An 11912-nucleotide genomic window follows, 5' to 3' on the forward strand; every position below is an offset into this window, starting at 1 on the left:
GTTGCCATGCCCTCTTCCAGGTGATCTTCCTGACCCAGGGATCAAACCCGAGTCTCTTATGTCTCCTGCATTGGCAGGTGGGTTCTTTACCACTAGCACCACCTGGGAAGCCCCAAATGTTTCTATAATGACTTTTTAAGACGTTTTGTTGAATTATGATTGACAATCAACTTCACATATTTAAATTGCAGCTTGATAAATTTTGATATATACTCTATTTTCATAAACTCTTTAAAAATACTTATTTTTTAAAAAATTTACTTATTTATTTAGTTGCACCGGGTGTTAATTGCGGCACAGGGGATCTTCGGTCTTTGTTGCCTCATGCAAACTCTTTAGTTGTGGCATGTAAACTCTTCTTTGCAGCACGCGGGATCTAATCCCCAACCAGGGATTGAACCCAGGGCCCCTGCATCAGGAATGCAGAGTCTTAGCCACTGGACTACCAAGAAAGTCCCTATTTTCATAAACTCTTTAAGTTACTCTATAACTTCAGACAAACGAAATATTTCTTAAAATATTCCCATGAAAACAAAATAGAAACCTATCAATTAAAACTTCTCAGAAATCTCCAAATGCTTTAAAAACTGCTGCTGCTAAGTCACTTCAGTCGTGTCCGACTCTGTGCGACCCCATAGACGGCAGCCCACCAGGCTCCGCCGTCCCTGGGATTCTCCAGGCAAGAACAGTGGAGTGGGTTGCCATTTCCTTCTCCAATGCATGAAAGTGAAATCGCTCAGTAGTGTCCGACCCTCAGGGACCCCATGGACTGCAGCCTTCCAGGCTCCTCCATCCATGGGATTTTCCAGGCAAGAGTACTGGAGTGGGGTGCCATTGCCTTCTCCAAAAACTAGCCCATACAATAGTAATTGTTGGGAACTTTATGAAGAGGCAAAAGAAATACTTCTTTGAAAAACAGTGTTAGGGGTCATCCCCGTTTTGGCCTTTTGAGTCATCTGGGGTTAGGATAAGTTGAAAGTATGTGTCTGACAAGCACAAATCTTCCACTCTCTCCTACTTTTAAAGGACACCAAGGGTGGGGATGATGCACCAAGCTTGTTGCCTAAAAGAGGGTGGTGGTGATATCTTTTCTTGACAGATCCAGATTCTCATCCTCGCCCCTACCTTTGGCAACAATGGATGAGGAAGCAGAGGGAAAACGGAAAGCAGTCAAAGAGGCTGGCATCATAAAACTGGAAGTCTTCTTAAGGAGTTACGTCACACCTCCCCACAAAGAAAATTAAGGTATGAAATCACCACTCTTCACAGACTCCTAGCTCACTCAATTACTAAATATTTAGTGCATGCTATGTGCAATCACTGTTCTGAGTGCTAAGGTGACAGCAATAAATAAGATAGATGAAAATCATGCCCTCGTGTTTTGACACAAGATTCTAGAGAGAGGAATTCCTTGGTGGTACAGTGGATAAGAATTCACTTGCCAATGCAGGGGACACGGGTTTGATCCTTGCTCGGGTAAGATCCCACAAAGATTCCACATGCCATGGAGCAACGAAGCCAGTGCGCCACAACTACTGAGCCTTCTCTCTAGAGCCCTCAAGTCACAACTACTGAGCCCATGCACCACAACTAATGAAGCCGGTGTGCCTGAGAGCCCATGCTCTGAGATGAGAAGCCCGCGCGCAAGGAAGAGTAGCCCCCGCTCATTGCAACTGGAGAAAGCCCTGGTGCAGCAATAAAGACAGAGCACAAACAAATAAAAAATAAATTATAAAAAAATATTCTAGAGAGAAAATAATAAACAGGTAAACAAACAGATATATATGGTGGTGTACTAGTGAATGTCTACCAACCATTTCTCAGAAAAATACAATCAAACCCTAATTTGTAACCTCTAACAATTTCAGTGATATATATGTATCATACATATATGTATATATAATATACATATACTTCCATTATAATAAATAATGGAAAAGAATATGAAAAAGAATATACATAGTTTATTCTATATACATGAATATGAATATATCCAGAAACTAACACATTGTAACTCAACTATACTTCAATTAAAGAGTTTTTGGTTTTCAGGTAACCAGCCAACATCACTAAATGCAGACTTGGGAAGAGAACAGCTCACCCATTTAAGTTGGTCGCTGGATATTTAGCTCAAAGTCAGGTAGTGTTAAGTGCTATAAAGAAAAATAAAGCTCGGCAGTTTGAGTAATCAGGAAAAGCCTTTCTGAGATTGGAAAAGGAAAAAACTAATGACCATTTATTGCACACCTATGTTTAGTGTCAAAAACAATGGTAGGCACTTTCATATAAACAAACTAAACGCCACTCCTGTTGGCAGAGGAGGACACTGTAAGTTACCTACATTTCCCGTAGTCCTAAAGCTAGTAAGATATTCATGGACAAAATTGTTTAGCCTCAAAGCTTTTCTTCTATCCAACATTCTCCCTGACACTGTGAGTAGGGAAAGAGAGGAGGTAGTGGTACTAGGTAGTACTAGGGTACTAGAGAAGTAAGCGCTCCAAAAAAACCTTCCAAATCTTCAAATTTCACTCCATCAAGAAACTCAGCCCACGGCTTAGGATCAGACCAGTGGTTACAGGAGAGCCAGAGCCGCAAAAGGATGCCGAAGCAAATGGCCTAATTTCGGCTCAGGGAAAGGGTTTTGAGACACGACCCTCCGGAGACGTTCCACGTGGAAGTTGACAAAAGGGTGTCAGGGTGGAAAGAGGCAACAAAGTAAGATTTATAAGCTCACCCCAGTTTTTTTTGCTTATTGATAGGACCTGACTGGGGCAGGTGGGGAGCAAGGGCGCACGCATATTGGGTAGGAAGTGAAGCCTGAACCAATATTTCTCTCAAGCGTGTTACTTCTATGTGGGGAGTGGGCTACAGAAACGGGAGCAGGCACTGGCAGGGCATCCCTTTCCCAGTCCACCCAGGAAGAGCCGGGAAGAGTCCCAGTTGGGCTTCGTGCGAGTCACTAACTTAGACACAACGCCAAGCCCGCGCTGAGGACCAAGGCAGGAACAAAGCTGCGCGCGCAGCCCACTCCCGCGCGGGAGTCCACCTGTTCAGGCCGCACCACCCCTCGAATAGGCAGGGCTGCCTACAATCCCTTGTTTTCCTTATAGGGCCATTACTTGCTACAGCGACCGTTTACCTTTTGTTTTCACGTTGTTTTATGCAGTAAGCATTACCTTGAGTCAAATATGTGCTCTCTGCCAAGCAGGATACAGGCAACCCTACTTTCATCTTCTCCGTAACCCCCTTCGGTCGTCTTAGCTTCCTGCCTCAGCCAACCCTCGCTAAGCTTTTGCGCAAACGTCATGGGTTTCTAGGCAGAATAGGCAAATCCTCCGGCTAGGAGCGTCGTCTTGCGCCCTCGCCCGGCAGTGCCTACCAAACGGTCTGAGCGCGTGGCCGGCTCTTGAAGGCGTAGCGGGCGAAGCCGCGGAGCTGATAGAGGAGCGGCTGGAGCAGCGAGGAGCGGCCCTCAGTGAGATTTTAGGTCTTGTTTTCTTCGTTTAGATTCCTGCCGGGGTCTCCTCCCGGCTTTCCTGTCAAATTTTGGGGGGTCTGACCTCGGCTTTCCTGTCAAATTTGTGGGGGTCTGACCTCTTGGCGGGCTTTGCCTCCTCACACTTGGGAATCGTTGAGGAGCGTTCACTGAGTATATTTCCCACATAGTTAAATTTTTTAAATACTATATGCTTTTAAAGGCCTTCAGGGCCTGTGGGGCAGTGCACACGCTTCTCAGGAAACTCCATCTGAGGCAGAACTGACCTTTATACTCTCTTATACGAACGATGGGCACAGCCCCTCACTCACATATTTGTCAATATATATTTAGTTCATTCGTTCATTTTATAGTCGTTGAACGTCTGTAACCGTTCTGGGTGGTTGGGATCCATCAGTGAAAAAGGCCTTGCCCTCAGAGGGCCCTTACAGTCCAGGCCGGAAGTAGACCGGACTCCCAGGCCTAACGGATCAGGAGGAGGGTGTTAGAAGGTGGTGCCGCTGAGGGAGAAGATAGCAGCCGAAGCGTCCGAGGGTGTGCTGGGATACGGCCTTGGAAGCTCGGGCTTGTGGGTCTTGTTGCAAAGATACATTGAGCTGGGTGAAGCAGTGTTCAGGGAGGAAGAAGTGAATTCCAGGCAGAGGCAAGAGAGAGTGATCAAAGAGTAGGATGTGACTCAATCTGTATAAGAAACTGCAAATACCCTTGGAATGTAAATGGATAGTGAGCATCCCAAACTTGGGCAGGAAGTCCAGTTCAGCTACACAGCCAAAGCCATCCAGCATCCCTGAAACCCTGCACTGGAAGGGCGGAGTTCTAACCACTGGACCAGGGAAGTCCCGCCCACCATTCTCCTCGCAGCCTTTTAGTGGCTGGAGTACCTGCCTGTGTACTCCCTCCCAATAACGCTCAGCAGAGTATATTGTTATTTGTATTTACATTTGTCTTTCCTACTAACTCCCAGGAATTCTTATGTAATAGGATAAATCTTGGTAACTTCAACATCTTACTACAAGCCTGGCTCAATAATTGTTTGCAGAAAGAATGTATGAATATAAATATAAGTAGCCCCAATTGGGGATTTTGTACTTTTTTCACAGAGCTGTTATTACTCAAAACTCTTGTTTTGAGATTTCCTTCACAGTCTGATGTTACTTTATTATCTCTTCCATGATAGGACATCTTCCTTTGAAAGAGACGTTAAGTCACTCAAAGTTAAGTTTGGGGAATAAGATGAGTGAATAATATCACTTTTGCACAAAGAATAATAGAATAGCTTAATAAAGAGACTGGTGTTTCTTATGTAGCTTAAAATCTAGTTCTAGATCACTTTCCAAAAAATTTTTAAATAATGGTGTCGTTACTGGATTAAATTTATAGCCTGCAGAAGTGATTGTTTTGGATGTTAGTGTTTACTTGGGAGGGTAAATTTTGATAAGCCTATTGTTTTATGTGTGAATAAAAGAGACCGAAAAAACCCTCTTTCAGACCAGCATACAGGTAATGGTAGTCTTGTACAAAACCTAATGTATGAAAAAATGCAGAATTATAGGGCTGTCATTTGTTTATGGAATACGCATGATGTGCTAGAAACTGTGCTAGGTGCTGCAGAAGCAAGGTAATAAAATTATCTTTTGTTCTTAAGGAATTCCAGTCCCATGGATGGAGGAGCCTGGTGGGCTGCAGTCCATGGGGTGGCTGGGAGTCGGACACGACTGAAGTGACTTAGCAGCAGCAGCAGTACAGTTATGATTACATCATTAAAATAACCCACTGAGGTGAACTATATTTTAAGGTAGATAGCTTCAGAAATCACTTTTGGAATCAAGTGTACAGATAATGTGTAAAGGGATTATGAAGTAAAATAGCATTAGTCAAGAAATTCCTTTCTTAAAAGAAATTAGCTTGAATTGGATTTTGAAAGAAACTCTTGGTATAGATTGACAGAGAAAAGAAGTGGACGTTTAAGACTTGACTCAGCCAAAGTGTAATCCAAGTGTTGCTTGGTGAGCCTGGAGGCAGATCAGAAAGATGGATTATTTTGAGGGATATTTCATGAAGCCTGATGAAACATTTCTCCCATAAGAGAACAAGAGTCTAGTGAACATGTTTTCTTGATTCTGGGTCACTTTCCACTGGACAGGGCCAGATAAACACTGCCAAATTTCATCTCTCTAAACCTCATTTTTCATATTTCCACGCTGACAGCCATTTTCTATTGACTCAAATAGAACCAAACATGTAAACAGATAAGTGCAGCACAAACTGATACAGAAGTCTCACTTAACCTAATACCCCTTCATTATTTCCCATATTTTCCTGTTGTCTTTTTGCTGTGTACATAAACCAAACTGAAATGGATAGATGAAAGAATTTCTTTTAATACAGCCACAGCACTGATACTCTTGCTGCAGTTTCTCCAGACCCTGTAGGTTGTCAGGAAAGGAGGTAACTTTTAGCAGTATCAAAGAAAGAATTTCCTACTTCCTTTTCCTCTTTATTTGGTCACTTTCTCCAGCATTGCTGCTTTCCTTCTTCCTCTCCAGCTTTTGGCCCTTCTCATCAGGATGGAAATGCTACTGTTTGGTGTCTGGGCCTTGCTGGCCTTGATCCCTGACCCAGGTGAGTCTCTTTGGGAAGGTTTCTTTAGCTTCTATGGGCATGATTTTTAGCAACACCATAGTTTCCATAGGGACACTAATGGAGAAATCAATCCCTAGAAGATGACAAGGCGGGGAATGGTGGTAGAGTCAGGATTCTAACTTGTCCTTTTAGGGCCCTTTTCTTGTCCTGTCCCCTGTTCCTGTTTATTCAGAGTGGGTTTCCTATTCTCTAACCTGTACATAGGTAGACTAGGCTCTGTATTCCCTTTAAGTCTTGTGGTCCTCACCAGAGACTTTGGCATGTCTGGTTGACCTTTTCAGGAGCCCCAGAAGAGCAATTTGAGGTTTCTGTTTGGCCAGATCAGGCCCTTGTAAAGTATGGACAGTCCCTTATGGTCAACTGCAGCACTACCTGTCCAGACCCAGGACCCGGTGGAATTGAAACCTTATTAAAGAAAACCCAGGTGGGCAAAGGGCCTCAGTGGAAGGAGTTTCTGCTGGAAGATGTCACACAGAATTCCATCCTGCAATGCTTCTTCTCTTGTGCAGGGATCCAAAAGGACATAAACCTTGGCATCACTGTGTACCGTGAGTGGAGCCGAGGGCTGGGGAGGAAGGGAAGCGAGGGGGTACGTGACTACTATGCCTTACATAGGGAATAGTTAGAGAATTTCTTTTAGGGGAGAGAATTGGGGCCCTTACTAAAGATTTTTGTCATACAGTAGGGATTCTCTAGCCAATTATTTCTGTCTCCCTTTGGTGTAGGCTTTTAAATTAGGAGCAGACCACAGAGTGCATCCTGGCATCTGGGCTTGAGAATATGTTCAGATACAAGAGGCATATGCTAATGATGCTGATCTGTAAATTACAAAAAAAAAAAAAAGGTGTAAAATTAGTGTTGAATTGTCACAAATTCTTAGAATAAATAGGGATTAGAGAAAAGAGGGTCTTTATAGGCTGTGGTAGTTGGAGAAGTCTCCACAGAAAAGGAGGCTCTTAAACTTCACCCCTGTGTATGGTTAGGATTTGAAGTGATGGGAATGGGTAAGAAGAATCTTTCAGGTGAGCAAATAGCATCGGCAAAGATGTAGCCATGAGTGTGGCCTCTGGGGTTGGAGCTTGGTTAGCTATGGTAGAGTTTTCATGTGATGCCCAGGAGCTTCTCAGATGCTGCTCACACCTCGGAAGCACTTCGGGTAAAAGAGAGAAGCTCTCCAGAATGGCAGCAAAGGGGCCCCTCCAAAGCAAAGGGGCTCTCCAAAATGGCAAAGCAAGGGGCCTCTCAGCAGTCACATGTCTTGGCTCTGACTTTAGCCCCGTTCGATGGGAAGAAGCCTGACTCATCTCATCCAGGGCAGAGAGCTGATGCTGTTCGTCAGATGGTCTAAGAGTAGCAGTCCTACCTTCTATCACAGGCTTCCTGTCCTCTTACCTTCTCTCTGGAGAGGTAAGTATCCTTCTCTCATCAAACCTATCTCTTGGTCTTAAAGAGCCACCAGAGCAGGTGATTGTGGAGCTGCAGCCTGCGTGGGTGGCCGTGGATGAAGCTTTCACGGTGACATGTCATGTGCCCAGTGTCACACCCCTGGAGAACCTCACCCTCACCCTTCTCCAGGATGACCAAGAACTACAGCGGAAGAATTTTAGGAGCTTAGCTATGGCTTCCCAGAGAGCTGAGGTCACCATCAGTGTCAAAGCCCAACGGGAGGATGACAGGTGCAATTTCTCCTGCCGTGCAGAACTGGACCTGAATTCACATGGTGGGGGGCTCTTTCACAGCAACTCAGCCCTCCAGGTACTCCGAATCTTTGGTGAGTCAGAGCCCAGGTGTGGAGGGAATCCTGGGGCTCATTTTCCTCATCTTACCTTGGCCTTTAGGACTCATTTCCCATATGGTTTAGGATATGGGTGGAAGAGTAATTGAGCTTCTTTACTTGAGTTTTAAACTCACTGTGGGGAACAGAGAGCTTTTAGCCGCACTCCCTACGTTGTGGGGTCCTATACAATTTATCATGGCCTTTCTCCTTTCTTCCCTTCTCTTCATTTCTTCACAGAATTTTCTCAGAGCCCCCAAATCCGGGTCTCTTCACTTCTGGAGGTTGGGATGGCAGAAACGGTGAGCTGCGAGGTGGCTAGGGTGTTCCCAGCCGAAGAGGTAATGATCCACATGTTCCTGGGAGACCAGGAGCTTAGCCCCTTTCTCTTCTGGGAGGGAGACACAATATGGGCCAATGCCACCGTTCGGGCCATGGAGATTGGTGATCAGGAGCTGTCTTGCCTTACATCTCTGGGTCCAGTGGAACAGAAAACAAGCCAGCCAGTGTATGTCTATAGTAAGTGACCTGCCTCTTCCCTTCCCTTGAAGGTTCTCTGCCATTGAAAACTTCCAGAGTAAAGGCTTGGTTATTCAGCTGCAGGTGTCCCCATGAACCTTTGCTTGGTATACTCCAAAGTGAACTCTGGTCTTCATCTTTCTCAGATAAGTGCAGGGATGCATTGAGGCAGCACTTCTATCCAGCCTTCACCCTGTTTCTTTAGACCATCCTACTGACAGAGTGATTGTGGACGCTTGAACTTATTCCTAGGTACAGTGATTTGAGGTGAGAAAGAAATCCGTAAGATGAAAAGACATCTTGTTCTCCTTGCCACAGAGGCACAGCCAAATAGGCTCATGTGGCATTTGTTACAGAGAAGTTCTCAAATTTCCAAAACCATCTCATTGCTCCTGCCAGTCAGCATAGAAGCAGTAATGGTATCCAAAGCCTTTCCCTTCTTGTCTGCCTACCCAAGGGGTACCACCAGCAGCTGAGTACAGAAGTCGCTGCCAGTTTTGAGAAATATGTTTGATTCTCTTTTTCCTTTCCTTACAGGCTTCCCTCCACCAATCCTAGAGATAGAAGAAATGTACCCATTGGCAGGAACAGAAATTAACGTGACCTGCTCGGGGCATATTTTAACATCCCCGAGCCCTACTCTGCGGCTTCAGGGAGCCCCAGATCTTCCTGCGCCTGGGGAGCCTGCCTGGCTTTCACTTAATGCCAGTGAGGAAGATGATGGCCGGAATTTATCCTGTGAGGCCTCTTTGGAGGTTCAGGGTCAGCAGTTGAGCAAAACCACTGTGATCCAACTCCATGTCTTGTGTGAGTAGAAGCCTGATCTTTCTTGTCAAAACATGGATTGTTAGTCTCACATTTCCAGAGATCTTAGCCAATAGCTGCATTGTTAGAGTTGCCACATTTTTCTCATTAAAAAAGAAAATCAAAGGAAAAAATAAAACGTAAAGCACTGCAAGCTTACCTTACTCATGGGAAAATGAGTAGGGAGAAACCTGGGGGAAACTGGAACAAAAGAGAAAGTGATCCGGCTGAGGGCCAAAGGCTGAGAACATAGGGAGTAAAAACAGCTGAAGCCTATGCTGAGGAGGGTGATTTCTTCATGAAAACTTGTATTTTGAAAAGTAGAAAAATCCTTGTCTCTAGGTTCACCTCTACCCATGATATCCCTCACAGAGAAGCAAAGATGAGGAGCAGGGACCCCAGGACCACCACTGAACAAGCTCATTTAGTATTAACCCATTAAAATGCCCTGTTGCATCTCAGATTCATCCAAGGAGGAAAAAGTGTAGTTCAAAGCAGGGAACTGATGGTCCTCCCCTTGGGAAAGGAAGCTGTTGGGTGGAGGGGACACATCATTTGGGTTAGGGGAGGGAGAGGGAGCTAATGCATGGCGGTCATGAGGAAATGTGGCACACTGAACTGACTCCTCTGGGGACTCTCTTTCCAGACAAGCCACGATTTGAGGAATCTGGTTGCCCTGGCAACCAGACCTGGCTGGAAGGGATGGAGCAGATGCTTGCCTGTGTCCCAAAGGGAAACCCGACACCGGTCTTGATATGTACCTGGAATGGAACAGTCTTTGACCTTGAAGTACCACAGAAGGCGACCCAGAACCACTCTAGAACCTACTGCTGCACAGCCACCAACCAGCTGGGCTCTGTCAGCAAAGACGTTGCGGTCCTTGTTGAAGGTGACTTCGGCTCCCCTGCTGCCAGGCCCAGGGTGGAGATCCCTCAGGGGGTTGGGATTCTTAGGAGACAAGAAAGAGCTCAGTGGGCTGGGGAGGGTGAGGCCGACACTTAAGCCTGGTGGGCTGAGGCAGGGTGATTGTCCTGCCTGCTAACCCTCCCAGTTCTCTTGTATTCTGTGCTTCCGCAGGACTGGATGAAGGAATCAGTTCTACCGTCTTGGTGATTATTATTGTCGCCCTTGGAGTGGGTGTGATCACCGTAGCACTGTATCTAAACTATCGGCCCTGCAAAGTGGAGAGGAGGAAATTGCCCTATAGGCAGAAGGAGAAGAACAAAGAAGAGGAAAGCCAATTTGCTGTTCAACAAGCAGAAAAGCACAATGAACATACTTGTTAATTAGAAAGTTACTTGGTTGAAGGCAACCTCTACCACTGGGGTTTCCTAAGGGAGGGAAGGAAGGAGGGGGTGGAAGAGAAAGGGAGACGTTATCTTCTGTTCTGTGGTCCCATAAAGCAATATTTCTGGTCCTCATCCTGAGGATCCAATCCAGCCACAAGCCCAGCTCCTGTAAGAATCTGGTCCCAGTGTTCAACTAGTGAGCGGGCCTTTTGCTCCTTGTGTGTTCATCAGTCCACTCTCAGATTCAGAAAAGAAGTGCCTTGTCATCCCCATTCCCACTGCCCTTTGCTCCCAAACATCAGATGGAAGAGATAGCCAGAAATATCTCTGAAATACAATGCATTTCTCATGATTTCCTCATGACTAAATGGGAACCAATTTCTTAGTCTAGGGACCAGAGTTTGAAGGTAGTCAGTACCCAGCAAAGGGCTAGGAATCAAAAGCCAGTTCCCGCCTATATATTACACATTCTGGGCTCCCCTAATGGGGAATTCAGGAATATTGGCTCCAGAGCTGAGCTTAGTAACATCATTAAGGCTCAGTGGCTAGTTAGGCTTCAACTCCCTAACCATCTGCTGCGTTTCCTAGAAGAGTATACAGATCATAAGAAATTCCACATTGGGTCAGACAAGCAGCTTTCCTAGCCCAGTGTTCTGTCCTTGAAGTGGAAGATAGAGTTCTTCCTTGAAATTGGGCTCTAAACATCTCTGAATTACTCTAGAAATCCGTTACAGAGTAAATCATCTGAGTTCATATTAAACATATTTTTTTTTACCTGTACAAGCTCTTAGGGTAGAATCCCAATGTTTATTCTACTTTTCCATATATAAGTATATATTTTTATATGTCTGCAAACTTTCCTTTAAGCTTCAGGAGGACTCCTCATATGACTGTTCACCATATGATAGAGCTTGCTTTTCTGTTCATTGGAAAGATTATATTCAACCCTTAGAGAAGATATAAATATTTCTAAAACCAGTCTTTTCTCCCAAATCAGTTATATATGGGTCACTGAAGTGTTGGATATGATAAAAATAAAAGTGATTTTACATTATCTGAAAGTAGTTTTCTTCTGTGTGTGAAAGTTTTTATTAAGTCACATAGTTGCATTTTGAGTAAAATTTCTAAGAAAAGAATGTTCATAGCCAGCCCAGGGCAGGTGGTGCAGTAGTTCAGGAAGTAGCATTTTTGGCTTGCCTTCAAAACTAAAGTTCAGACTTCCAGATAGAGGGCAACAGCCTTCCCCAAATTGAAAACACCACCTAGAAAATACAGCAACAGGCATCAAAGTAAAAATAGTTTCATTCTTCCCAGACCTTCCCTGAGTCTGAGTTGTGGATTAGGTATAAAATAATCCTTTGGTTTTTATACACACAAAGCAGTGGGG

At 44.9% G+C, this 11912-nt stretch overlaps 1 protein-coding gene across 2 annotated transcripts; it reads left to right on the plus strand.

The window, feature by feature from the left end:
* Positions 1 to 1102: 1102 nt before the first annotated feature.
* Positions 1103 to 11579, plus strand: LOC113878114 (intercellular adhesion molecule 5). 2 transcript variants are annotated; one of them, XM_027518972.1, is made up of 8 exons: positions 1103 to 1245; positions 6043 to 6118; positions 6421 to 6687; positions 7590 to 7910; positions 8154 to 8432; positions 8970 to 9239; positions 9883 to 10125; positions 10314 to 11579. In XM_027518972.1, exons 2-8 carry the CDS (start codon positions 6064 to 6066, stop codon positions 10520 to 10522), a joined length of 1644 nt encoding a protein of 547 aa, XP_027374773.1. In that variant the 5' UTR covers positions 1103 to 1245; positions 6043 to 6063; the 3' UTR covers positions 10523 to 11579. The 2 variants fall into 2 exon arrangements, with proteins under 2 accessions (XP_027374773.1, XP_027374772.1); XM_027518971.1 differs by lacking the exon at positions 1103 to 1245 and adding an exon at positions 3358 to 3475.
* The last annotated feature ends 333 nt before the right edge of the window (positions 11580 to 11912 follow it).

The sequence above is a fragment of the Bos indicus x Bos taurus genome, chromosome 19 (genome assembly GCF_003369695.1).
Source record: "Bos indicus x Bos taurus breed Angus x Brahman F1 hybrid chromosome 19, Bos_hybrid_MaternalHap_v2.0, whole genome shotgun sequence".
Taxonomy (NCBI): domain Eukaryota; kingdom Metazoa; phylum Chordata; class Mammalia; order Artiodactyla; family Bovidae; genus Bos; species Bos indicus x Bos taurus.

Bases quoted from the DNA above. Each gene is read 5' to 3' on its own strand.
- LOC113878114 (XM_027518972.1), top strand. From the start codon at position 6,064: ATGGAAATGCTACTGTTTGGTGTCTGGGCCTTGCTGGCCTTGATCCCT. The intron at 6,119-6,420 runs GTGAGTCTCTTT...TGACCTTTTCAG, and splicing joins GGCCTTGATCCCTGACCCAG to GAGCCCCAGAAGAGCAATTT. The intron at 7,911-8,153 runs GTGAGTCAGAGC...ATTTCTTCACAG, and splicing joins CCAGGTACTCCGAATCTTTG to AATTTTCTCAGAGCCCCCAA.